Here is a 26,349-nt window from a genome sequence, read left to right as displayed (position 1 = left end):
GCCATGGGAAGAAAGACACAGTTGAGCCCAAGAGGGAATCTGCTTCCTCTACCCCCTGTTCTGCACTTTCCTCAATACCGAGGTTAGAGGAGGAGCCGGGCGCATTAGCAGAGGCTGAGCCCTGCTCCCTGTGAGCATCCAGGGCCCAGTTTTGCACGTTCTAAAGTCTACTGGACCACCGTCATCCTTGTCAGGCGAGAACACCCGCCATCCCCAGCCCACCCTGTGCTTAATGGAACTCCATAACTCTTCATTTTCTGGGCACGCGTCGGGTTAAGCAGGTGGCGGGCAGCTGGCATTTCTCAGTTGCTCTCTGGCATTTCCCATTTTTATAAGAAGCTAACCTGGCATTTTTTTATTAGAAAGCCCCAGAGTCCCAAGGTTTAATATCTCCGGTGTTAGGTTTTCGTAAACGACTTGGAAGTTGGAGATTGCCTGCGGGTGGAATTTGATGGAGTGCGTAACTTGTCGCTTGGAATATGATTTATTTCCCCGGGGGGTAAAGGGGGGTAAAAGCGTGGGACAATTAAGTGGAATTTGAGTTTCCAGAGGTGGGGAGGGCGTGCTTAGAACCGAGTGAGCAGCGGAAGGGGCTGTAATTCCTTCTGACAGCCCCAGCGTTTTTAAAATAACAACCAATGCCTCCGGAGCGCAAATCATTTGGAGCCTGGGACTGTCTCCACCTACTAGGTCTGTTAGCTGGAGGGTTCTTGAGGAGGACAGCCGCTGGGGGGAGCTCTTTGGAGTCCAGCCGGATGGCCTGGGCTCGTTACCCAGGCCCACCACGTTTCTTTCTACCGCGGGGCCTTTGCACTGGTTTAGAACCTTAGCTGGAATTCTCTCCCCCATATTTTCACATGGCTGGGTGATCTCCATTTACCTCCCCTGAGAAGCCCCCCCTGACCACCCTCTTCAAGCCCCAGTCCATCTACTCTCTTTCCAGCAACTCATTTATTCTTTTCTCAGTACCTGTCCTTCTCTGTACTCTCCTTCATTTGCTTGCATGCTTGTTTATTGTTTTTTTTTTTTTTCTCCCCTGGAGAAGTCAGTCCCGCGGGATGAAGGACCAGGTCCGTCTTGCATTCCGTATCTTCTGTACCTGAGGCTGTTACCCGTATCTTCTGTACTGAGGCTGTTTAACCGGTCCACATTGGTATTCACTGAATGGATTTTAACTTTCCTGATTATCTCTGGGCCTCAATAAAATGAGTGACCTTGAGAAGTAATTCTCAAAGTGAACTCCCTGGACCCTCAGCCTCAGGATCACCTGGAAACTTGTTGGAGAACAGACACCCTGAATCAGAAACTCTGGGGGCAGGGCCAGTCGTCTTTGTCTTAAGGAGTTTGGCAGGGGATTCTTTTTTTTTTTTTTTTTTTTTTTTGGTGGTACTACCTCCGGGCTATACTCCCCAGACCTATTTTTACATTTTTATTTGGAAACAGGGTCTCCTAAGCCAGTGCGTGCAGCTGGCTTCGAACCTGCGTGATCCTCCTGTCTCTGCCTCCCAAGCGCGGGGATTACAAGCGTGCGCCACCACGCCCGGCTTGGCAGGGGATTCTCATGCCTGGTGTCCTCCATCAACTCCTCTGGGGTCTAGGTAAGCAATGCGAATGCAGAAAGCAGATCACATGGGGGTCATTACAGACCAGTGAAGACTGTGGCAAAGAGAGCCTCAGGTGCCCTGTGTAGGGACATTTAAAGCTCAGACCAGCCAGGTGTCATGGTGTGAGCCTGTGATCCCAAGACTTGGGAGGCTGAGACAGGAGGATTGCAGATGTGCAGCCAGCCTCAACAATTTAGCAAAGCTGTCAGCAACTTAGCAAGACCCTGTTTCAAATAAAAAGAAAGTAAAATAGGGCTGAGAGTATAGCTCGAAGGTTGAATCCCCAGTACCACACAAAAGATAGAAAGAAAAGAAGAAAGGAAGGGAGGGAGGGAGGGAGGGAGACCCAGCGTGTCTGCAAAACCAGTACCCCAATCTTATTTGTTGCCCTTAACTAGAGCCCTTTAGAACTCTGAAAATAAGAGTACAAACAATAAACAAAGAAAAGTGAAGACACAAACTCCCAAGCAGTTGACTTTGTTTTACTGATTATGACGCTCTGATAGGGGTCTCACTCCTTGGAGGACTGGGGAGGAGGTGTCTTAGTGTGTTTTCTGTTGCTATCACAAAATACCTGAGATCAGGGAACATATAAGGATAACAGCGTATGTGGCCCATGGTTCTGGGGCTGGGAGTCCACAAGCAGGGTGCTGCTTCTGGTGAGGGCCTTCATGCTTTGTCATAATGTGGCGGAGGGCAGCCTGTGGAGGCACAGACTCCCTTCCTCCTCTTATGAGGCCACCCTCACGGCTGCATCCAGTCTTAATTCCATCCCAAATGCCCCATCTTCAAAGACCATTAACATATGAATTTGGGAGTTAAGTTTTCAACCAGGAATGGGAGGCTGCGTGAAGTGGTCTAGAGCACTGTCTATCCCTCCATATGTTTGGCCCCTGTTGGTATGCCGGGGCAAAGCAGCAAACAGAGTCTGCAGGGGAGACAGTTGATAATCAAAGACCATCCAACATGTGTATAATCGCAACCAGGCCAGGTGTCACAAAGGTGGAGTCCACCATGCTTCCAGAGGTCTACCGGGAGGCTGATCCAGTCAGGGAGACGGGAGATATTGAGGCCAGTGGGGGAGTGGGGCAGGCTCAGTAAATGGCAGAGGCCACGGCCCGGGGGTAAGCAGCTGAGACTCTGTGAACAAAGGAGAGGATTTACAAGGTGGGAGCGCTGGGCTCTGGATGAGTGGGGGTGTCCAGCAGGGAGCAGTGGGTGGCCATGGAGGGACCTCAACAGCTTTCAATCTGCAGCCATCTCTCAGAGCACTGGACGGAGAGTGAATTGGGGGAGCCAGAGAGACAGTGAAGCAGAAGAAGGTGTATTCACCCAGGAAGGGAAAAAGTATCCTCAGCACTAACACTAGTGATGGTTTTAGTGGTGGTCATCTGAGCCAGTGTGCAGGGGGCGCAGGTGCGGTCCGGATGCTGGGCCAAGTCCTGCCTTTGCATGGTGATGTTAGCCACACAGCCACTCAGCCACCTAGGAGCCAGTACTTACTGCACAGTGCATCTATGTCCCCTACAGTGGCTGTCACAAATGACCACATACCTGAGACTCGAAATAATAAAAATGTATTCTATAGTGCTGTGTCTGGCTTCTAGAGGCCAGCCACCTGCAGTGCTTGACTGGTGGCCTCTGCACCACTTGGGCCTCCTCATCTGTACTCAGCGTGTTTCTCTCTCTCTCTCTCTCTCTCTCTCTCTCTCTCCTTCTCCCTCTCTCCCTCTCTCTCTCTCTTTCATCCATCTCCCCCCTTGGGGACCACCTGGATAATTCCTGTCATCTCCTGACTCCCTTTGGCCACGGATGGTAAACATCCGCCAGGTTGAGGGTTAGTTCGGCACAGACATCCCTGGATGCTGCTGTCTATCTAGCTGCCCACGCTCAAAGTTCCAGGTTTAGAGACCATGCCCACCAAGACTCAGTGGGTCGCTGAGGCCACAGGGCCTTGGAGTGGTGGGGCCAGGTGGGGAGCCGGTGTGTCCGTTTTCAGAGGCAGCTGCCCCCAGACAGTCCCTCCTCCTGCTCACTCCCGGTCCTCCTGCCCGCTAGTGAGAGGGGTTCGGAGAAGAGAAGGGAGCAGCCATCACAGGTCTTCAGATTTCTGTCCTGACCACTGATATGGCGGAGTGAGCCGGCCATATCGGAGACCCACAGAGATAAACCCTCTGGAGCATTCTCTCTCCTTCCTTCCGTCCTTCCTTCCGTCCTTCCTTCCTTTCCTTTCTTTCTTTCTCTCTTTTGTTCTTTCTTCTTTCTTTTTTTTTTTTTTTTTTTGGTGGTGGTGGTACTAGGGATGGAACCCAGAAGCATTCTACCTTTGAGCTATGCCCCAGCCGTATTTTATTTTTCATTTTGAAACGGTGTCTCACTAAGTTGCTGCGAACCTGTGATCCTCCTTTCTCAGCCTCCCAAGTACTGGGATTACAGGCATGCACTAATCATGATATATTCACTCTAACTAATAAATTTTTGAATGCAATAATATACTTTACATGGATACTGATGTATTATGAATGTGTCAAAGTTTTACTATCAGTATATTCATATTACAATACGAGACGGGGCCTCGCATGCAGAAAGCTCGCAGTGTGCGTCGGCTCGCGGGGTTGCTTCCGTCATCCCCATTTACGGATGAGAAAACCTAGGTGGAAGCCACTTCCCAAAGCCATTCAGCAAGTACCGAGTATCGGCTGGGATGGCGCTCAGTTATGGCCCTTCTGACCACTCAGCTGGACTGCTTCCTAGTGGCTGTGAATCGTGTCCCCAAAGTATGCTCCCCCATGGTAGAGGATGAGAAGTCGGGAGCGTGTGGACGTCGCGGCCGTGTGCGGGAGCTGGTCCTTCCCTGTCTAGGTCTCCACACCCTCGCCTGTAAAATTCCACAGGTGTTGGCCCTGGGGACGTAGCTCTGTGGTAAAGCGCTGGCCTAGCACGTGTGAAGCCCTGGAGTCAATCCCCAGTAAGGCAAAAAGTAAATAAGTAGATGAATAAAGTAAAATAGAAAATAAAATAGAGACCTTGAAGAGTGTTTGGGAGGACCTACAGAGGTTAACAGAGGTACGGGCTCAGGAAGGCTTCACTCTCTTCCTCCCGCCCTGAGTGTAGCTAATCAAACCCCACCAGCAGCCATGAGAAATGCCATGCTCAGATCCTCAGATGCTCCGATGCCCCAATGCTCAGATGCTCTGATGCTCAGGTGCTCCGATGCTCAGATGCTCTGATGCTCAGGTGCTCCGATGCTCAGATGCTCTGATGCTCAGATGCTCTGATGCCCCGATGCTCAGATGCTCCGAGCAGCTGCCACTCACACTGGACTTTACTGGTCTGGACCCTCCTAACCTCAGTCACGCTGGACCCCAACCTATACTTTTTTGGGGATCAACCTTCGCTTTGCACCTGTATCCACCTCAGCCCCCAATAAACCAGACACAGCCAGGCTCAGAGCCTCAACATTTCTCGAGAAAATGCCCACTAAAACTCTGTAAGGAATTTAGAAATTGAAACCTTGGGTGTCCAGTGCCGGTTTAGCTACCGCCGCAGACTTCAACACCACCTGTCAATTCTTCATCCTTCCCTGGGTGGTTCTGTTAAAGTGGACTTTCTTTGAAAGGTAACTTGCTTGCAAGGCCCCAGCCATAGGAGCACAGCCTGCCGGATTCCTATCCGGTGCCTGGCTGTGCAACCAGCACCTAGATTGAAACACAGAGCGTTGCCTGTCCCATCCCCCTGGGGCCCTTCCAGTCTTCTGCTGCCACACGCACACACATGCACACTTACTCACACGTGTATATGCACACATACACACAGGTCACCATGGTGCTAGCTGTCAACTTATGGCTACGTTTTCTCTGCCCCGTACTTCATATAAGTGGGCTCTTTCAGTGGTGCGTACATCTGACTTCAGCGCTGTGTTTATGAGCCTCATGCCCGTTTTGTGGTTAGCAAGAGTTTATTTTTATACAGTGCAGCATGAACGTATTTTGTGATACGGATGTATCACAATTTACCCATTTCGCTGTTGATGAACATTTGTGTTATGTCTTAGCTTGTATTTCTCACAGTTGTGGAGGCCGGCTCTCTGAGACAGGGTGCCAGCATGATCTGGCTCAGCTGAGGACTCTAAAAGCTGCAGACCAAGCCGGGCATGGTGGCACACACCTGTAATCTCAGTATGTGGGAGGCTGAGACAGGAGGATCACAGGTTCAAGACCAGACTAAGCAACTAGCCGGACTCTCAGCAATCTAGTGAGACCTTGTTTCAAAAATTAAAAAATCTAAGCCGGGCGTCGTGGCGCACGCGTGTAATCCCAGCATTCGGGAGACTGAGACCTGAGGATCACGGTTCACGGACAGCCTCAGCTACTTAGTGAGGCCCTCCGCAACTCAGTGAGACCCTGTTTCAAAATAAAGAATAAAAATAGGGCAGGGGGTGTAGCTTGGAGGTCAAATGCCCCTGGGTTCCATCCTCAGACCTTAAAAAAAAAAATACAAAATAATAAAAAATAAAAAATAAAAAACCTAGAGGGCTGGAGGTGTAGGTTGGAGGTAGAATATCCCTGGGCTCAATCCACAGCACCATCTTCCCTTGGTGATGGAAAAGAGAATGACGGAGCTCTCTGAAGCCCCTTTTATAAGGACGCTAATCCCATTCATGACCTACACTCAAGCCCTAGTCATCTCCCATGGCCCCGCCTCCTGATACCACCTCTCTGGAGGTGAGGATTTCAGCAGAGGAATTTGCAGAGGATTATCACAGTTACTCAGTCTGTTGCAGGTTTGTCCAGCCTGGGTCTATTGTGCATTTGTTGCTATTATCATGTTCGCTCACTCTATCCCACATCTTGACGTGCATACAAATATTCATGTCTCTAGGTACAAACTTTAGGGGGAAAAATTGCGGGCTACGGTTTATCTATTAGTTACCAATGCCAGGAGGTAGGCGAACCAGCTTACCAGCCGTCCGTGCCCAGATGTCCAGCAGTCCCAGAAGCTACCGGGAGGGGATGGAAGGAAGGGAAGACTTTGAGAAATGCTTCTGAAAAGGGAGCTCAGGACCCTGGTTGGGCCTCGAAGCTGGTAACTTCCCTGTGTCACCCTGAGGAATCCTGGAGCCCACAGTGATTATCTGGCACTCTGGCCTGTAATGAGTGTAGGTGGCTGTTCGAGAACAAAGTATCCAGGGGAGGGAATCCACCCACTCCCAGCCATCTCCAGTATTTAAATGTCACTAGGGCTTAATTGGCTGCTCAGCCTGTCCCTCCCCCACCACCTCCCATCAGCCTCAGCAAATACACTTCCTCCCACAGCCCGGGGGACAGCCTTGAGTCCTCGGCCACCTCCGCTGGCTTAGGGGTGACCTTGGACAGGTGGATCAGACTCCCCCTGAGTGAATCAGCCACTTACATCTTAAGCAGGTGAAGAAATGGATCTTAGTCAAAGATCCCAGGCTCTACAGGTAGTACTTTGGATGGGTGAATAGAGAGAGGGACAGGTAGGTAGGTAGGTAAGTAGACAAATGTGAAATGTGTATAAATATATAATTTGTATATTTGCACATGAGTGTGTGTGCCTGTTCACCATGTTATTGATCAATTACTGCCTCTCGCAGTAATTGAGAACTTACCACTGCACGGGGCCTGGAGAGATGTTTACACTTTTACACACCTGATTTCAGGAGATCCTCCTAACAACCCTGTGAGACAGAAACCATTGGCCCTGTTTTTCAGATAATGACATCAACACTCAGAGAGGTTAACTTACCTACCTGAGGGTCACAGAGCCAGTAGATAAAAGATGAGGATCCTAAACTTACAGTCTGACTCTAGACCCCTCTGTGCCCAACCAGGGTGCTGCCCTTCTCACTGAATGAAGGCTATCTCACTCAGTCCTCATACTAAACTACAAAGGAAGTGTTATGGTCAGATATGGACCTTACCCTGAGGAGCTCAGAGCTGATATAGTTAAGTCGTGGGGGTTGTAATCTCATCAGTAGATAATGGGTTTACTAGGCGGTCACCTAGGCAGGTGGGGTGGGGCCGCAGAAGCTGCGTCCTGGGGGTGTGGCCTTAGGGTGATGCTTGTGCCTGTGAATTCCCTTGTTTGCTTGCCTGCTCTCTCTGCTGCCTGCCTCCAAAATATGAGAGCAGAACAGTGCTCTACCTCTCCGTCTCTGTCCTCTGTCTCTGTCTCTGTCCTGTGTCTCTGTCTCTTTCTGCCTCTTTCTCGCCGTCTCTTTCTTTCTGCCTCTCCTCTCTTCTCTCTTTTTCTCTCTCTGCCTCTCCTCTCTTTCTCTCCTCTCTCCTCTCTCCTCTCTCCTCTCTCCTCTCTCCTCTCTCCTCTCTCCTCTCTCCTCTCTCTCTCTCTCTCTCTCTCTCTCTCTCTCTCTCTCTCTCCCCCTCTCTCCCTTTCTCTCTCTCTCCTTCCTGCTACCATGCCCTGAGCCTGAAACCTTGGCCTCACATGGACTGAACCAAAAATCTCCAAAAATTTGTGAGCAACTAAATCACCCTTCCTCTAATTTGTGTGATCAATCATTTTGGATTATATCAGTAAGAATGTTGACTAAGGCAGTATCTGTACCAGTATTGGGAATGACCTAGGAAGATTTGGGAAAGCTCTGATTATTAATATATTTCAAAAGAAAATAATTGGTATATTTCAAAATAGTTGTCAGAATGACGGCAGACATGGGTAAAGAAAGGACTTGGTTTCTGCCTAAAAACAGGCAGCTATTCCAATGTAAATCAACCTAGCTCAAAGTAATTAACAAGTCACTTGAGGAGAGCTAGGGCTTCCTCTTTCCACAGACAGATCTACGTGATGAGCTAGGGAGGATGGGGCAGGATTTGACCTTGCCCTTCATGAAAGGAGACACCTCACCACACCTTGCTAGGGGAGGTACCTTACAGGGACGTTTCACCCCCACAACAATATCATTAGTTTCTTTTGATAGATGAAGAAACTTAAGGTCCAAAGAAGTTAAACAAGCCAGTCGAAGACACACAGCATGTACAAAGTAGTGTTGGAATTTGATCTGCAATCTCCCCCGAATGCCAGAGTTTGGTTGTAGGAAAATCGATTCCAGCAAAGTTAAATAGGCACCAGGGCTCAATAAATATGAAATGCATGAATACAGTGCCCAGAGTATTTCAGTAGTAAAGTTGTAGATTAAAAGAAAAATACTTGCTGGGCATGGTGGTGCACGCTTGTCATCCCAGCATTTGGAAGGCTGAGACAGGAGGATTTCTGTTCACGGACAGCCTCAGCTATTTAGTGAGGCCCTTTGGAACTCAGTGAGACCCTGTTTCAAACTAAAGAATAAAAAATAGGGCTAGAGGTGTCGCTTGGAGATAGAATGCCCCTGGATTCAATCCCCAGCACCACCAAAAAAAAACACAAAAAACCTCAAACTACTATTCAGACATAGATCCATGGCCAACAAGATCTCCTTCTTTCACTGAACCTTGGCTACAACGATCCGGTCCCGGGACTAGGGGCTGGGAGTGCCTCTGTGGATCTACAAATCACTCTCCACCCTCTCTCTGCATGGGGAATCGGGCTCGCTGTGGAGGAACAGGACGGATGGGGAGGCACACGGGCGGCTAATGCAAAAGTGTTTCTTTCTCTGCATAATATCCTTTTTCTTCCTGTCAGTCTTCTGAAACCACTGGTGCTCGAAATGAACTCAATGAGGCTTCAAATCATTTGAAACCCCTCTCTCCAAACAGGCATCTGGTTCAGAGTAGTGTCATCGGTGTTTACACACACACACACACCCACACCCGCCTGAAGGATTGAATGGTTCACTTGCTGATCCTATCCAGCACGCATCTGTCCTGCTTTCTAGTCTGTCAGAACACCGGCAACTTCCAGCGGGTGCCGACAGCTGGTGCGAGTGGCCGGCAGAGAACTGAGTAGAGTCTGGAGACCCAGACGTTGGTGGCTTCTGCTCACCGTGAGATCCTGGGCTAGGCGAGGTGTGGCAAGCCCATATCTGGCCCTGGGCTAGAGGCTGCAGGTGTCCCTACAGGCCAGAAAGTTGATGAAATTTTGGGAGAATCTATGAGAACTAACGCCCCCAAATCTTAAGCCCAGATCCAGGTCTGATATTTCATCCCAGGTTTATTCATTATCTCCTAGGTATGAGAGCGACGCGTCTGTGTGATTATCTGTGACTCCTAATACATGTGTGGGGCACTCTCTTCTTAACAACTGCTGCTAAGCCCAATAAATTATCTTTTTGTTTTGCAGCCTCTGCAAGGGACGGACACTCTATTCTGTGGTGAGGGACGCCAAGATTGTCTTGGACGTCAACAAAACCAGGCAGATCGCCCAGGAAATTGTAAAGGTACTGTAGGCTCTGGGCTCCCCTCCCTGGACTCAGAGACACCTGGCCCCTTGAGAAGGCCCACAGGGATCTTGAGACTCACCGTCTGGGTTAAGACCACCAGTCAGGACTTCAGAGACATTAAACTTGATCTGAGCTAGGTGAGGTGACCTATGCCTGTTATCCCAGTACTTGAGAGCCTAGGACAGGAGGATCACAGGTTCAAGGCCAGCCTTGGCAACTTAGCAAGACTCAGCAACCTAGTGAGAACCTGTTTAAAAAAATAATAAAAAGTTATGGGGGTTCAGCTTGGAGATAGGATATCTCTGGGTTTAACTCCCAGTATGGAAGGAGGAAGGAAAAAGGAAGGAAGGAAGACAGGAAGGAAGACAGGAAGGAAGACAGGAAGGAAGGAAGGTTAAATAAATTAGGCTTGAACTGAAAAATACCAGGTTGTGAGAACACAGAGATTTTGCTGAGATATATCATGAGGAATAGAGATTTTGCTGAGCTACACCGTTAGGAATGTTCTAGCAACATTTGGGTTCCATTTGGTCCAGCGTTACCATGATGCTTGGAGATTTTCAAAGGCTTGTGAGTTGGCCAGTTCCTTGGTTAGGACCCAGTATCTCTGAGTCCTTCAATTCCCACAAGTACAAGCCAGCTGTCTCCCCCATGGCTGGGGAAGCTTCAGATTGTTGGGTGCCACTTCAGATTAAAACAGACAGGAACATCCTGGGTTTGCGGCGGGCACATTATGAGTCGGCTGTATTTGAGAAATTAAAGATGTGACTGCTCACAAAAACAAAACAAAAAAAAATTTAAAAACATCTCTAGATGTTCACCCTTGAGCTAGACTTCACGTTGTCAATTGTCAGGTGAGGAAACGTCTCCCAGTGATGGTTATTGGGAGAGCCGCTAAGGGTCCTCAGCTGCATAGACGGAGTGAGTCTGGAAATGGGGGAGATGGCCAATGGAATTTTTTTCTCCAGGGACCTCATCCCACATCTGTCCCAGATGTTTGGGGTGTTTTTCTTTTTTTTTCTCTTTTACTTTCTGGGGACTTTTCCCTTCGTTTCATCTTCAGAAAGCAGATCAGCTAACTGGAGGTGGCTTGGCATTATCTAGGGGTGGTGGCTGGTGACTTGGGGCCCTGCCTGTTCCTTCAGGCCCGGCCTTCTCCCGGCCCACTTCCAGGCCCTTGGGTCGACCCCGGGCTCTGCCAGTGTGGAGTGGGGTCTCACGAGGGAAGCAGGTCTGTGAGGGAGACAAGGTGCACCCAGCAGGCCGGGTGGTGGCGGGCGCTAGGGCTTCTCAGGCGACTCTGTGCCATCACTTCTTCTAGGGGATGGGCTACCTGCACGCCAAGGGCATCCTGCACAAGGACCTCAAGTCAAAGAACGTCTTCTACGACAATGGCAAGGTGGTCATCACAGACTTTGGGCTCTTCAGCATTTCCGGGGTGCTGCAGGCTGGCCGGTAAGCGGTGGCCGGAGGGCCGAGGGGAACACTTGACGGGTGACCAGCAGAGGGCAGGGATGCAGCCCACATGGCTTCAGTGGCCTGGGCTCATGCTGGGCCGGTGTCCCTGAGCGGAGAGGCTGGGCCGCTGTGCCATGAGGGAGGCCAGGGTGATGTCTTGTCCCTCCAGGACCGGCACCTTGCTCAGCTGTTTTGCAGCTGGAAGCGTGGAGGGCCTGTCACAGGGACCCCCAAGTCCTGCAAAGAAAGCCCTTGCCCTTGAATTTAGCCCGAGGGTTTCCCCATCATCCTGAATAAGAGCCCTTGCTCACATGTCTTAGGAATTAATTAATTTTCATACAGCTAAGAGTACAGTCAAGAGCGAGGGATCTAAAGTCAGACCACCCAGGTCCCGGCACGACTCTGCCACTTATTAACCGTGACTTTAGTTGAGCTGCAGTGTCGCCAGACTTTGGTTTCTGTGTCTACAAGAGAACGATGCCTATCTGGAAGGGTTCTGGCAGAGATAAGTAAGCATCCAGCCAGAGCCCCGCACATCAAGTGCCTGACAAGCAGTAGCCCTGCTGAGGTGCTGCAATTAATATGAATTTACATATATCACCCCCACCGTATTACCCGGGAGAATGATTAACCATCATTAAGGAATTAACTCTCAGCCAGCCACTTGCCCTAGAGCTAGCCCCAATAAACAACCCATGGTTCAGAAGGTCCACCCTGGTGACTTTTAATTTGGAGCATGTTTTTGTACACACACACACACACACACACACACCATGCGTCCCACGACAAATGGCCTGCCTCTCTAGGAAGACAATCCCATGATTTTTTTTTCTTTAACTTCTTTTTCATCTACTTTGAAAAACCAGATTGCTTTCAGGTATACCCCAAGGTTCCCCTGAGAAGGAATTTTGTTTCTGTTCTATGAGCCCTAACCCTAACCCTAACCCTAACCCCTAACCCCTAACCCTAACCCTAACCCTAACCCTAAGCCAGACCATCTGAAATGTGGCAGAATTTGATGTAGCTGCTTCTGTAGATCCCAGAAACGTACAGCAGCCTAAGCTTTTTTAGCTGTTACCCCTTCCCAAATGGTTTTACACACTCTTCAAACCCAGCTACAGTTCTAAGATAAAGAGATCAGTAGCCAGAAAACAAATAGACCAGCAGGTGCCAGGAGAGTGTCCCTGGAGCGGCCAGCCCCGCCAGATTGCACGGGATCCCTTCTTCCTCGATTCACCAGAGGTGGGTGTGCGCCTGGTCTGTGGGCGAGGGACCGCCTGGTGGGAAGGCAGGCAGGAAGCCCTCGGTGGCATCAAGGACGTGAGCCCACGCGTTTGTCTCCGGGGAGCAGGCCCTTCTTTAACTTGTGTCAGGGCTCTTTTTAAAAAAGGCACACACCTGTAATCCAGTATTTTGGAGGCAGAGATAGGAGGACAGCAGATTTGGAGCCAGGCTCGGCAATTTAGTGAGACACTCAGCAACTTCGCGAGACCCCGTTTCCAAATAATAAATTTTAAAAGTTGGGCTAGGGTGTAGCTTGGAGGTAGAATGCCCTTGGGTTCAAATCCCCAGCATAACAATAATAATAATAATAATAATAATAATAATAATAATAATAATAATAATAATCAAATTCTTCCCTCCCTCTCTATGTGACTACATTGGGCTTCCTCACACCATGGTGGTCTCAGAGTAATCACACTTCTTAGATAGCAGCTGGGTTCTGCCAGGTGGCGCATTCAAAGGGCCCTTGGGGAAAGCTGCAAAGGTTCAAACGATCTAGCTTCCAAGGTCCTAGAACACTCCCTCCACCTCATTTCATTTCAGCAGGTCTCCTAAGGCCAGTGTAGATCTGAGGGGGCAGAATCAGACTCCACCTCTCAGCAGGAAGCAGTAGCGAAGACCTGATGTGTCTTCCCTCTGCCACAGCCTCTGTTATGGGGACCATAACAGGGAGCTGGAACTTGTGGGGTGCACCCTGAGTCCCAGGATCTTTCCTGTGTGGCCATCGATACTGACCTCCAGTGTATCTGGGAGGGGGATCTATGGGGTCCCTGCAGGAATTCAGGTCACAGTTTCCTACCTTCAGACAGGAGGTTCCCCAAGCTCATGTCCCCCAGTGCAGCAATTGGAGACCAGGAGTCCCCCCCTTCTGATTGGCAGCCTGGGGGCTGGATTACAGGAGCAGAGAGAGAGTGAGGAGCTGGCCAGGCTGCAGGTACTGTAAGAAACAGAGTGAATACATCCTCAGAAGATAGGCCTGGAAGCCCTCCTTTATTTCTTTGTTCAGGGGGTTAGCAAATACTCAGTGAGTGCGTATCTCGTGTATGAGTCTGCTTGAGACGCTACAACAAAATGCCCCCAGACTGGAGGCCTTCAACAGCAAACACTGGCTTTCTCACAGTCTGGAGGCCGGAAGTTCAAGACCAACATCGGGCAAACTTGGTTTCTGTTGAGAGCTCTCTTCGGGGCTTGTAGATGGCCACCTTCCTGTTGTGTTCATGTGGCCCCTTAGAGGGCAGCGAGAGAGGGAAAGAGGTAGGGAGAGAGAAAGAGAGGGGGGAGCTGCAGTGTGTGTGTGTGTGTGTGTGTGTGTGTGTGTGTGTGTGTGTGTGTTGGAGGGGGTGTGTGTTCCTGGGAATTGAATCCATGGGCATCTTACCTCTAAGCTACACCCTCAGCTCTTTTTATTTTTCGTTTTGAAGCAAGGTCTTGCTAGGTTGCTGAGGGCCTCGCTAAGTTGCTGAGACTAACGTCAAACCTGTGGTCCTCCTGTCTCAGCCTCCCAAGCACTGGGATTACAGGTCTGTGCTAGCACACCCAGCTCTTCCTCTTCTTATAAAGAAACCCATCCTACTGGATTTTGACCCTGAACATTCAGTCTCATTTAACCTTAACTACCTGCCTCAGAGCCCTGTCTTTGACTACAGTCAACTACAGGTTAGAGCTTTGGCATATGAATTTCAGTCCATGACACCACAGAATAGATGATGGAAATGTATTTTGGTTGAGGGCACAGCTGAGTTCTTGAGCTCGTTTTCTTCCTGTTTGAATGGGGGGTAGAGAGCAGACACGGATTGTACCTGACTTGTGTGCAGTTCTGAAGATTAAGTGAGATGGAGGCAAGAAGGGCTTTGCTGGGGCTTCCTTCCCTAATGGGGCTCCTTCCCCCAGGAACCCGTGTGTCGGCATCAGGGGAGGTCTAGTGTGGGAGCTAAAAAGCTGAGATTATACTAACCTTCGCCCGTCCATCTCACTTCTATGAGCCTGTTTCCCCTCATCTAGAGACGAGGTCCCTCCCAGCGTGGGTTTCTGAGCATTGGGTCAGATGGCCAGCCCAGCACACAGTGGGTGCCCAGCACAGAGAGAACCGTCTGGCCCAGGGCAGGGAAGGAGGGGACCTGATGATAGAGCGAGCCTGCTCCGTGCATCCAAACAGAGCCCACGTACAGCTGCTCTGCCGTCGAGAAAAAGTGTCCCCGGAAGATGCCAGCGCTGTCATGCCAGCCACCCCAGCCTGTTATTAATCATAATAATAACCATAATGAAGATGGTTGGGCTTGTCACTGGTGGGCTCATCGCCATGGGAACGGGACCCCCCAGTGTGTCTGCACCAGGCCTGGCTCCCGGCCCCTCCCAGGCAGGTGCCCACGCCTGCCCCAGGCTGGCTGATGGCAACTGCAGGGTCACAGATCTTCCTTTTCGTCTGCCCCCTGCCGGCCCAGAGAGGTGGTGGGAGGCAGGGGGCGTTCAGGAAGACGCCCTGTAGCCTGGTCAGGAGAAGTGACTGACCCTCTCCAAGGCCCCTCTTCCTTGGAGGACATTGTTAACTGGGACCCCATAAGAGTGTGTGTGTGTGTGTGTGTGTGTGTGTGTGTGTGTGTATCTATGCACATATATGCATATATTATACTCACAAGTAATAATTACATCTGCCATTCGTGTGACCCTATACCTAGAGGTATCTAGCCTGTACCTCGACCATCTCATTTTAAGCCTGCATTTCCCACGTGCAGCACAAAGCCACATGCCCATTTTGCACATGGGAAAATGGAGGCTTAGGTCTGCTCAAAGCCCCACAAGTAATGAGCCACTAACGGACCTTTATACCTCTGTAGGCTCCCAGATTCCAGAGCAGGACCTTCCTTCCCTCGCAGACTCCGGAGTTTTCTAGTGGCTTTGAGTCCTGTTTCTAACAGGGGTTGTGTTTTGTCTGAAACTATATTAAGGGGCTGGGTGTGGTGGTGGTGCACACCTGTAATCTCAGTACTTGGGAGGCTGAGATAGGAGGATCATGGGTTCGCAGCCAGCCTCAGCAACTTAGTGAGATTCTGTTTCAAAATAAAAAATAACATAGGACTGAGGGTATAGCTTAGAGGTAGAATGCCCCTGGTTTCAATCCCTATTGCCCAAAAAATCATATATATATATATATATATATATATATATATATATATATATGTATATATATATGTATATATGTATATATATGTATAAGAAATTATATACATAATAATTGTATATGTAATATAGATAAATTCATATATAAATACATGTTTATATATATAACAATTATACATATAATAACTTATATGTATATATGGAAAGAATATATATATATATATATATATATATATATATATATATATGGAGAGAGAAAGAGCGAGCGAGAGAGAGAGAATTAATCTTTATAAATACTCATCCAAATCTCTTTCGTGCAGTTTGGTAGCCACTAGCCATGTGTGGCTATGTGAGTCTTCCTTTAGTTAAATTGAAACTGAATTAAAACTCTGGTTCTGCAGTCTCCCTAGCCATTTTTCAGGTGTTTGGCAGCCACTGTGGCTAGTGGCTCCCATACTGGACATCGCAGAGAACAGCTCCGTGGACGTGGAGAGTTCTCTTCAACGGCGCTGACAGCGCTGCTCTCGAAGGTGTTCAGAGACGGAGAAAGCCATGATGATGGGGCCTGAATGAGTGCCCTTGGGACCACCAGGAATGAGTGCCCTTGGGATTAGCATGCTCCTGGTCTGCCCCCGTCTCTCACTCCCGCCCACTGCTCCTGTGGCCCTTTCCTAGGAGTCTTCGGTAGTTCTGCTAGACTTGCTAAAGATAACAGTGTGCAGACAGGAGCCAACCTCCCTCCTCGTCTACGAATTTATTGCAGAGAATAAACATAGAAGTGGTGAAGGGGGTTATTCACTTCATCTACCCAACAATGTTCTTGGCTGCCTTGTGTATAGGGATGGAGAGAGGAACCCACTGAGACCCTTCTGCCAGGGTTGGTTGCAGACATTTTGACGCACAGGTTGCATGATGGATTCTATTTGCATGGGTGTTCTTCAGGTTTCTAGATCATTCCAGTACAGCCTGCCGTGGTCTTTTGGGCTAGCTTTCCTTCTGCCAATGATATCCTTGTTTATATAACCAAATCCTATACATCATGTCGATAGTAGCTCACATTTTATCTATACTAAGCCCTTTCTTGTCTTAGACACAGTCCCCTGCTGCAAGTCTTTGTATAACATGTATCACCGGGGTTTTTTTTTTTTGTTTTGGTTTGTTGTGGGTTTTTTTGGATTTTTTCAGTACTGGGGATGGAACCCAGGGGCATTCTACCTCCAAGCTACACCTCCAGCCCTACTTTTTATTCTTTATTTTGAAACAGGGTCTCACTGAATTACAAAGGGCCTCACTAAGTAGCCGAGGCTGTCCACAAACCACGATCCTCCTGTCTCAGCCTCCCACATGCTGGGATCACAAGCGTGTGACACCGCGCCCAGTCGTGTAGCACTATTTATATTTTTCTATTTAATTTGTTATCTTCTCTCCCTACCAACATGCAAAGGCAGGGACCTTGTTGGTTCTGTTGGCTGCAGCGTACCTGGGGCCAAGAGCAGAACTCAGCCATTTTGTATGTGGTCGGTCCAATCTCGGTTACTCATGGATTCCATACTTGTGAATTTCACTTGCTTACTAAAAAATGTATAATCTCAAAATCATACAGCTTTTTCGCACTCATTCACAGTAGCGTAGCAGAAAACTTAGCCGTCCTGATGCATATGTTCCCAGTGGGAGTCGAGCCGGGGACACCGCTTTCTTGGCCAGAGAGGATGAGACAGAGGGTCTGAGCAGGTGGGGTAAGAAGCTTCAGCTGTGGGGCCAACTGAACGGGGTTAGAATCCCAGCCCTGAAGCCTGCTGGTGCCACCTCTCGCTTCCAAACCCCATTTTTTGTTTTGTCAAATGAAGAAAGTAGGAGCTTTTCCCTAGGATTTTTCCATGACACTGTGTGAGATTTGTGTGTGAGCAGATATTTTCCCCCAGGAGCAATGATTTCTGTTTGCTAATTCCGTATTCACTAGCACCAATTTCGCGAGATATTTAAGTGATATTCCGAGGCACAACTGCATTGTGTAATTAACAATTCAGAGTAATTAGCAAGTTAACACCGTGAAATCCGAGACCGTGAATAAGAAGACTCCTCCGCTGTGCCTGTTGAGTGGAGAGGGGCTCGAAGTCCGCAGAGGCCGCGGGACTGGTGTGGAGGGTCCCTCTCGGGGCCACACTCCCTGCACGGGTCTGTCTTTCTGGCCTCCCGGGTTGGGTCTCAACCTCCAGCAGAAGGCCGGGCCAGAGCCCGACGTGAGGAAGCGGGAGACCCGGCGTGGCTGGTGCTGGGGGCGTGGGGTCGGTGCTGGGCCGTCCTCCGTGGGCCGTGAAGTGAGGCTTGACCTGCGCTTTGTCCTACAGGCGAGAGGACAAACTGCGGATCCAGAACGGCTGGCTCTGCCACCTGGCGCCGGAGATCATCCGCCAGCTGTCCCCCGACACGGAGGAGGACAAGCTCCCGTTCTCCAAGCACTCCGACGTCTTCGCCCTCGGGTAGGTGGCCCGCGGCCTCGGACCTCAGCCTGGCAGAGCGCCCCCCGCCTTCCTCACACGCGCCAGGGAGGCCGAGGGGGCTGGGCGGATTGCGGTGAGAGTGGAGGGATAATAAAGAGACCTAACACACCCCATGCCTGGCTTCATACCAACCAGGTGGGCATAAAAAGTGACCCAACTCACTGTTGTGGGTGGGTGTGCGGTGATAGGGGTTGAACCCAGGGGTGCTCTACCTCCGAGCTACACCCCCAGCCCTATTTATTTTATTTTTTTCTCCTCCTCCTCCTCCTCTCCTCCTAACAGTGTCACTGAACTGCAGAGAGCCTAAGTTTCTGAGGCTGGTCTCTAACCTGTGACCCTCCCATCTCAGCCTCCCAAGTACTGAGATTACAGGCATACACCACCATACCTGGCTTCCACTTCATTCATTCATTTATTTGTTCATTCATTCATGCTATAGCTATTTTCTGGGACACCTACTATGTGCTGAGACTGTACCAGACGCTAGAGAGATGATATGTATGATTCAGCAATGTATCAGATATCAAAGACTGCATGAAAGATTGCCCCCAAACTCAGCAATCTAGAACAAGTTTCCCCTCTCAGGTTTCTGTGGTCAGGAATTCAGGGGAGGCCTCGCCCCGTGATTCTGAGCTGGCTCGGGCGTGTCATGAGGTCGCAGCACAGATGTGGCCAGGGCAGAGGTGCCCTCTGGAGCCTGGGAGCCACCTCGCGGGTGGCTGCTTGCCTGGCCCTTGGAGACCTCAGTCCTACCACGCGTGCCTGTGCGGGCTGCCTGAGGGGCTCACCGCGTGGCCATTCATGGCCTGGTCTCCAAAATCACATAGAGCCTTTCCGCCACATCCGTTTTGTTCGATTTTATTTTTATTTTTGACTGGCGCAAAGTCATCGCGCATCTTTATGGGGCACAACGAGATATTTCAAGACATGCATACATTGTATAATGATCAAATCAGGGCAATTAGCAAATCTGGCACCTTAAACATTCGTCATTTCTTTATGCTGAGAACATGCTAAAGCCTGTCTCGCAGGTGTATTACACGGCAGAGAAACTCTCGTTAACAAGAATGTACCAGATACTTCTATGCAGTCTACTTGCTGTAAGCAAGTCGCTAAATCCAGCCTGATTCAGGGAGAAGAAAATTAATCTCTGCCTTTTGCAGGAAGGCATATCAGAGGATTCGGGTGCACATACTTTAAGATCCCCACAGATCCCTGCTCATCCTGCCTGGTGCAAGTCAGACAAGGAAGCGGTCAGCTCCGGCTAGTTGTGCTAAGGGTTCTGCTGAGAATAATCAGGACTGTGGGATAAAAAGGAACCGTATCTAGGCTTGGAAGTCAGGGCTTGCAGGAGGAAATAAGCCCTAAATATATGTGTGAGGCTGAATACGAGGATAGAGGGAGGCGTTTCCGGTAGAGGAGATGGATGAAAGGTTCCCAAGAGTCAAATCGAGTAAGTTGCCACCATCGAGGACTGTCTGGGGTTAGGAGGAGCAAAGAGAACCACGGATGGAGATTGGGGGGACAGCGAGGCGGGGTAGGTGAGATGAGAGAGCAGCGTGGGAGGCAGGGTCCATCCTGCAGGGACGCAGGGACAGAGTTCAGGGCACTAGGGAGCCTTTGATGGTTATAAAGCAGAGACATGATCTAGTCATCATCTGAGCTGCGGTTCAGTCCGATTACGCTGGCTGCTGCGTAGAGCATGGAATGGAGAGGGAAGCGTTTGGGGCTGGGAAACCAGCACACAGGGAAAATGCTGCAGCCTCCGGAACCGGTGCCCGTGGGTGTGGAGGCTGAGCGTGGACAGACGAAGTGCTGGAGTTTGGTGGTTGGATGAAGCCGGTGCCCAGAGGTCTGCCTTAAACATGGAGGGTGGTGTTATTCACCAAGGTAGAGACCCTGGAGGTGAGCAAGCCAGGCTTGAGGTCTACCGGGAAGGCAAAGGGGTCAGGTGTGGACATGGCGAGTTTGAGCAACCTTGAGATACCACTGCAGTCGTCCAGAAGACAGCCAAGTCCACGACTCTAGAGTTTGGAAAAGAGAAGTCTGGGGCTTGTCAGCAAATCAAGAGTCGCTGCAGCCATGAGAGAGAACGAGATGTCTTTGGAAGTGGGAAAGGACTCGAAGAGTACAGAGCACAGCCCCAAGGCGCCTGGCCTGGTCCACCACGTGGACACAGCGCTGCGGGGACAGCACAGGGGACACTTTCGGGGACAACTGTGGGTCTGCAGGTGTGTGTGCTCAGACACAGCATCTGTGAGAGAGACGCGTTAGAGAGACAGCCTTCCGTGGAAAAGCAGCCCACTGTCCCTCCTGAGGGGGCGTTTTTGGGGGAGATCAACATTATCACTCGGGCCCCTCCAGAGGCTATCACGCACCCTGATTAACTAATTTGCAAATCTTTATCTAGTTAGATATTGTTATCTGGAACCAAATTGCAATAATTAAATTGGTAGATTTTCAGCATACATTTAGCAAAAAGGAAAAAAAATGCAATTAACAAAATGTACCGAAGTTAAGTAATTGGTTTTTGCTGGAATTTTCATCTTTGTCTAAAAAAAAAAAAAAAAATCCCCTCAAAGTGAATTTCTCTTAAAACTTGGGTCTGAAAGGAAGTTTTAATGAGGCCTTTATTTCTGACACTGCTGAATTGCAGAAGACCTGGCGCTCTTGGGTTCCTGCCAATTAGGAGCCTCCTGTTGCTTGGGAACCTCATGCCCAGGAATGACTTAGAACAGGAATGAACTCCTGGAAGTGTGCTGAGCACAGCATTAAGCTTCTTAATGCGCGCCGCCCCGTGCAAGCATCCGTAGCCCGCTCCACAGCGGGTACCGTTTTTCCCAATCAGCAGGTAAGAAGGATGAGGCTGCAGATTGATGGACGATTGACGGAGCTAGGGTTTAAGCCTGCAACAGCCTCTCTCCAAGTTGGAGCTAGAGGTATTTTTTTTTTCTTTTGTGGTAGTTGGGATTGAATCCAGGGGCCTTCTACCTCCCAGGTACACCTATTTTTTTTTAATTGGGAAACAGGGTCTCCCTGGGTTGCCAAGAGCCTCACTCAATTGCTGAGGCTGGATATGAACCCGCAATTCTCTTATCTCAGCCTCCCAAGTGTGGGGATCACAGGCACGTGCCACCACGCTTGGATCAAGTTGGAGTTTTTTTTTAAGATTTAAAGAAGTTTATTAGAAAGATAGAAATACAGAAAATAGAAATACAGCTCCATACCAGACTGGTATGGAGGGGTGACTCGAAATGAATACACACAAGTTGGAGCTTTTAACCCTGGGCCTCTAGTGGGTTTGGGAATGAAGTTGCTGCTGAAAGCCCTACTTCTCTCAAATGTAAATCAAGGCTAATAAAACCCACAAAGGTGTTCTAAGGGTTGAGTGAAGAAACATCTGGAAGGAATCCCATATAGGGAAGAACCCCAGAAAGGCCTCCTTCCCCTTCCTCTGCGTGGTGCATGACATCCATTTATACCTCCTTTACCAGGCTCCAGCCATCAGCTACAAGAACGTACCCCCAAAGCTTAGATCAGCTGTCACTTCCCTGATGATACAGGACTCTGGATAGGATGGAGTATAAGCTTCCCGGTGTGCCGTTTGGGCCAGTAGCACCATTCAGTGCCAGCTGGACTGGGTCTGCCTTCCGGCCGCCCCTCTTCTGTGCTGTGTGACCCTGGTTAAGACACATGACCTTCCTGAGCTTTGGCTTCCTCGACTATAAAACGGTGATACCAACAATGCACCCGGACGGAGAACACTGACTTTATTATTATCATTCTGGTACAATGGGACAAACAGATCAGAGGCCATCTCCACTGAAAAGATAGCTTATTACTCACAGGTCCCAGGAGGAGGGGACCTACCAGGCTTTGCAGAGCATGAGACCCCCCCCCCCAGGGTGGGTCTGGAGACAGAGAAACTGGAGGATCCTGTGACTTTATTTTGAGAAGAAACCTGTGAGGCGGGCTGGGAATTGGCTCCTTGCAGCGATTCTGGGGAAAGCCAGTGAAGGTGCTGGGGTCTGGATCTGTTGGCTTGCGCATGAACGGGGAGTCCTTGACTCTTCCTAGGAATCGGCTAGCCTGGGGAGGGGCAGCCCACCAGGACCAGTAAGGACACACATAGCCAACGTGTCAGAATAAGAAGGCATGCTTAAGACCCCTCGCCCAGCAGTGGGTTTAGAATAGCATCTACCAGTGCAAAGATTCAACGTGCAGTACCATTTGTGAGGGTAACTATAATTAGCTTGAAATCTCCCTAGAGAACTTGCGGATCGTGCCAGCACCTGAGTGTCACCCCTCCTCCCCCCACCAGCCCAGAGGGATGCAGGTGTCAGGTGGAATGATGTGCGACCCTGGGAAGACTTGGCTTGACAAGGTCCTCCGTGCACTATAGAGAATAGCGGAGTGCTTCGTGTTCTTTAAAACTAATTTATAGATGTTGTCTTGGAGGAGAGGAAAGATCATTTCCTAGGAGTGTTTCAGATATTTGCTGAGTTGGGAACCAGGATCCGTCTCCATGGTACACCCAGCATCCTGTCACGTCCTCGCCGCTGTCCGGAGCTCAGGGCGTTGTTTACGCCCCACCCCGTCACCTCGCCATGGACCTGTGTCTCGAAGTAGAGCCCCCCAGTCCCCATCCATCACGACGTCAGGGATTCTAAAACTAATGAGAACAGAGTAAATCCTGCTGGAGTAATTCTAGCCTTGAGTTGTTCTGTTAATCAGCATAAACATCCTTACTGCACCATGATTCTGATGGTCCTTTGGCAGCTAAGGAAACTTCCACTCAGGAGGCATTAAGTGATCTCTAGGAGAGTAGCGTAAGTCAGTCGATGTGCACAACTGGGGTTTGTTGCTGTTGTTGTTTTGTTTTGTTTTTATTTCCATTATTCCGCAGTATGGCTCATACTTAGAAAACATAAGTATAAAGGAAAAATCCTTCGTCATCTAGAGTTAGCCATTATTAACATTTTGCTGTGTTTCATGTATTGTAAGATGAATTTTTTAAAAAATAGCATCAGACCCTGTATAGAGTCTTATGTCCACTGTTTTTTTCATTTATAATGATCCACGGAGAATTTGCCAACAAAATGTCTTTGAAATACTATTATAGGAATATAATATTCTACTTCATTTTATAGACTTGCCAAAATATGTATAACCAGTGCCTTTGATGGAACAATTGTGTCATGTTCGCTTTTGTTCAGTAACATTTGTAAGGCTGTAGAAAACATCCTTGCTAATGAATGCTCATATGTCCAATAATTAACCTGCAGGGTTTTCCTAGATCCACAAATATAGGGTCAGAAATCCTAACCACATTCCATTAAATTATTCAAGTGAGTTCTACGTTTTGATTCCTGTGAATTCGGGCATCAAAGATGGTACCCTGGGATAAGCATAACTTTTAAGACACGAAGAGGGCTTTAAGCATGTCCCCAGGTGGCAAGATGCTAGCCCATGAAAAAGGAGCTGCGGAGAGGAGGTCAGGAGCTCGTGTGAGTGGGCGCCAGTGAGGAGCAGGTCACGAGTGACAGACCACTCCAACACATCTTTCACAACTTCTTCCAACAGCACGATCTGGTATGAACTCCATGCCAGGGAGTGGCCTTTCAAGACCCAACCAGCAGAGGCAATAATATGGCAAATGGGTACAGGCATGAAACCCAACCTCAGCCAGATCGGCATGGGTAAAGAAATCTCGGTAAGTCCTCGGAGGGTGCCGGAGACGAGGGGGAAGCAGATACAGCCCTGGGATGGTTGGGGGTTTTCCCCTGTGTGTTAAGGTTACAAATGTTTTCCCAGATGAGTAAAACCAACATGCCCTGTACCCCGTTAGTTAAGGAGTGGGAGCTCAGAAAGGCAAGACCTCTGCGCTCTGCCTGCAATTCCAGGGTCCTGCCACCAGGGGCGCAGGAACATTTGCCCAGTTTTTTCCTGGCAATGGATTCCTTTAACAAGAACCAATAAATCACTCTTTTTTTTTTTCTGTTATTTTAAGCTATTCCTTAACATAGCATACACATTTTATGTTAGTTTTATTTGCTCCACCTGATAATTTGAAGGCATTATTCAATTTATAACAAGATATACAGAAACAGGGAGACCTGATTTAAATGAACAATCTTTCCCTTAAACCCAGCAGGAAGAATCCCCTCTTTTGATCAGAAGACAGATAAGTCAGGGAAGCGGTAATTACCTGGGATGTTTGTCAGAATCACCTGTCTCCAGGTTTCCTCTCTTCAGTGAAGAGATTACAAAAAGTAGCTTTTCTCCTCTGTAACTTCAAAGGGAACTTACATTATTGGGATGTGGCTAGAGGTGTCAGGATTTCCTTCTATCTCTCACTTTTGAAAAAATGCCAAGAAATTCCTTGGGGAGTATCATTGATCTCAGTGGACCCCGGGCCTTATTTAGCACCTACATAGTTCATTATGTGGGTTCAGAATGTAGTGGGGGAAAAAGATGAGCAAGTGGTCAATGAAAGATGAATTAGTGAACTGATGTGGGATGGTTATATGGATGCAGGCATGGTGGATGGATGGAGGGATGATAGGTGGGTAGGTGTATAATGGATGGATGGATGTGGGGAGGTGGATGAATGGATGATAGATAGATAATAGATGAGAGGTGAGTGAGTAAATTGCTATGGACAGATGGCTGTGGATCCATGCAGGGCAGATGGCTTATGGGTGTGTGTGTGGGTGGATGGATGGACGGATGGATGATGGATGGATGGATAGATAGATGATAGATGTGTGTATGTATGGATGGATGAATGGATGGATGGATGACAGGTGGATGGATGATGGATGGATGAATGGATGGATGGATGGATGGATGATGGGATGAATGGATGGGTGGATGATGGATGATGAATGGATGGATGGATGATGATGGATGGATGGATGGGTGGATGGATAGATGGGTGGGTGGATGGATGGATGATGATGAATGGATGATGATGAATGGATGGATGGGTGGATGTATGGGTGGATGGATAGATGGATGGATGGATGGGTGGGTGGGTGGATGGATGATGGATGGATGATAGATGGATGGATGATGAATGGATGATGATGGATGGGTGGGTGGATGGATGGGTGGATGGATGAATGATGGATGGATGATGAATGGATGATGATGGATGGGTGGGTGGATGGATGGGTGGATGGATGGATGGATGGGTGGATGGATGAATGATGGATGGATGATGGATGGATGATGGATGGATGATGATGAATGGATGGATGGGTGGATGGATGGGTAGATGGATAGATGGATGTATGGATGATGGATGGATGATGGATGGATGGATGGATGATGGATGGATGGATGGATGATGGATGGATGGATGGATGATGGATGGATGGATGGATGGATGGATGATGGATGGATGGATGGATGGGTGGATGGATAGGTGGATGGATGGATGATGGATGGATAGATGAATGATGGATAGATGGATGGATGGATGATTATGGATGGATGGATGGATGGATGGGTGGGTGGGTGCGTGGGTGGGTGGATATGGAAGTGGGGTAGATGTGTAGACAAAAGGACAGGCCCACAGTAGTAAAGAAGTAATAAAGTAGTAAAGAAGTCGCCATTGATGTTCAGTCACCTCTCCTTTGCTTCTCTCAGGACATCCTCCTCTTCTGCTGGGCCTTTGAGCAAGAGGAGAGGCCCACCTTCACCAAGCTCATGGACATGCTGGAGAAGCTGCCAAAGCGAAACCGCCGCCTGTCCCACCCCGGGCACTTCTGGAAGTCTGCAGAGTACGTTCCTCCCTGAGCTTCTACCCCATCTTGTAAACTGGAACCTCCCTCACAGCGTCGTAGCTGAGTGGCCTTGGGCAAGTCACATGGCTTCTATAAACTATAGTTTCATGCTCTGGAAATTGAAAGCCATGAAGCCTCCGGCAGGGATGCTGTGAGGTCACAGTGAGGTCACATGCCGAGCAGCTGATGTGGGGTATCCCAGGTGACAGGTGTTCACATAGTGTGACCACCGCTGT

At 49.2% G+C, this 26,349-nt stretch overlaps 1 protein-coding gene across 1 annotated transcript in view; it reads left to right on the top strand.

Annotated features, from left to right (window-relative positions):
• Nucleotides 1–26,126, top strand: part of KSR2 (kinase suppressor of ras 2) — a gene marked incomplete at both ends in the record, with an annotated part of 432,583 nt that extends 406,457 nt beyond the window's left edge. The window contains 5 exons of the mRNA XM_080717771.1: nucleotides 9,864–9,960; nucleotides 11,285–11,418; nucleotides 18,171–18,302; nucleotides 23,907–24,036; nucleotides 25,977–26,126. Of these exons, the coding sequence (XP_080573897.1) occupies nucleotides 9,864–9,960; nucleotides 11,285–11,418; nucleotides 18,171–18,302; nucleotides 23,907–24,036; nucleotides 25,977–26,126 (643 nt within the window). The remainder of the gene's footprint in view (nucleotides 1–9,863; nucleotides 9,961–11,284; nucleotides 11,419–18,170; nucleotides 18,303–23,906; nucleotides 24,037–25,976) is intronic.
• Between the last annotated feature and the right edge of the window lie 223 nt (nucleotides 26,127–26,349).

Source organism: Muscardinus avellanarius (genome assembly GCF_963383645.1).
Source record: "Muscardinus avellanarius genome assembly, chromosome: 21".
NCBI classification, from domain to species: Eukaryota; Metazoa; Chordata; class Mammalia; order Rodentia; family Gliridae; genus Muscardinus; species Muscardinus avellanarius.
Note: the sequence above shows the minus strand (reverse complement) of the source record. Positions and strands in the feature narration are given on the sequence as shown.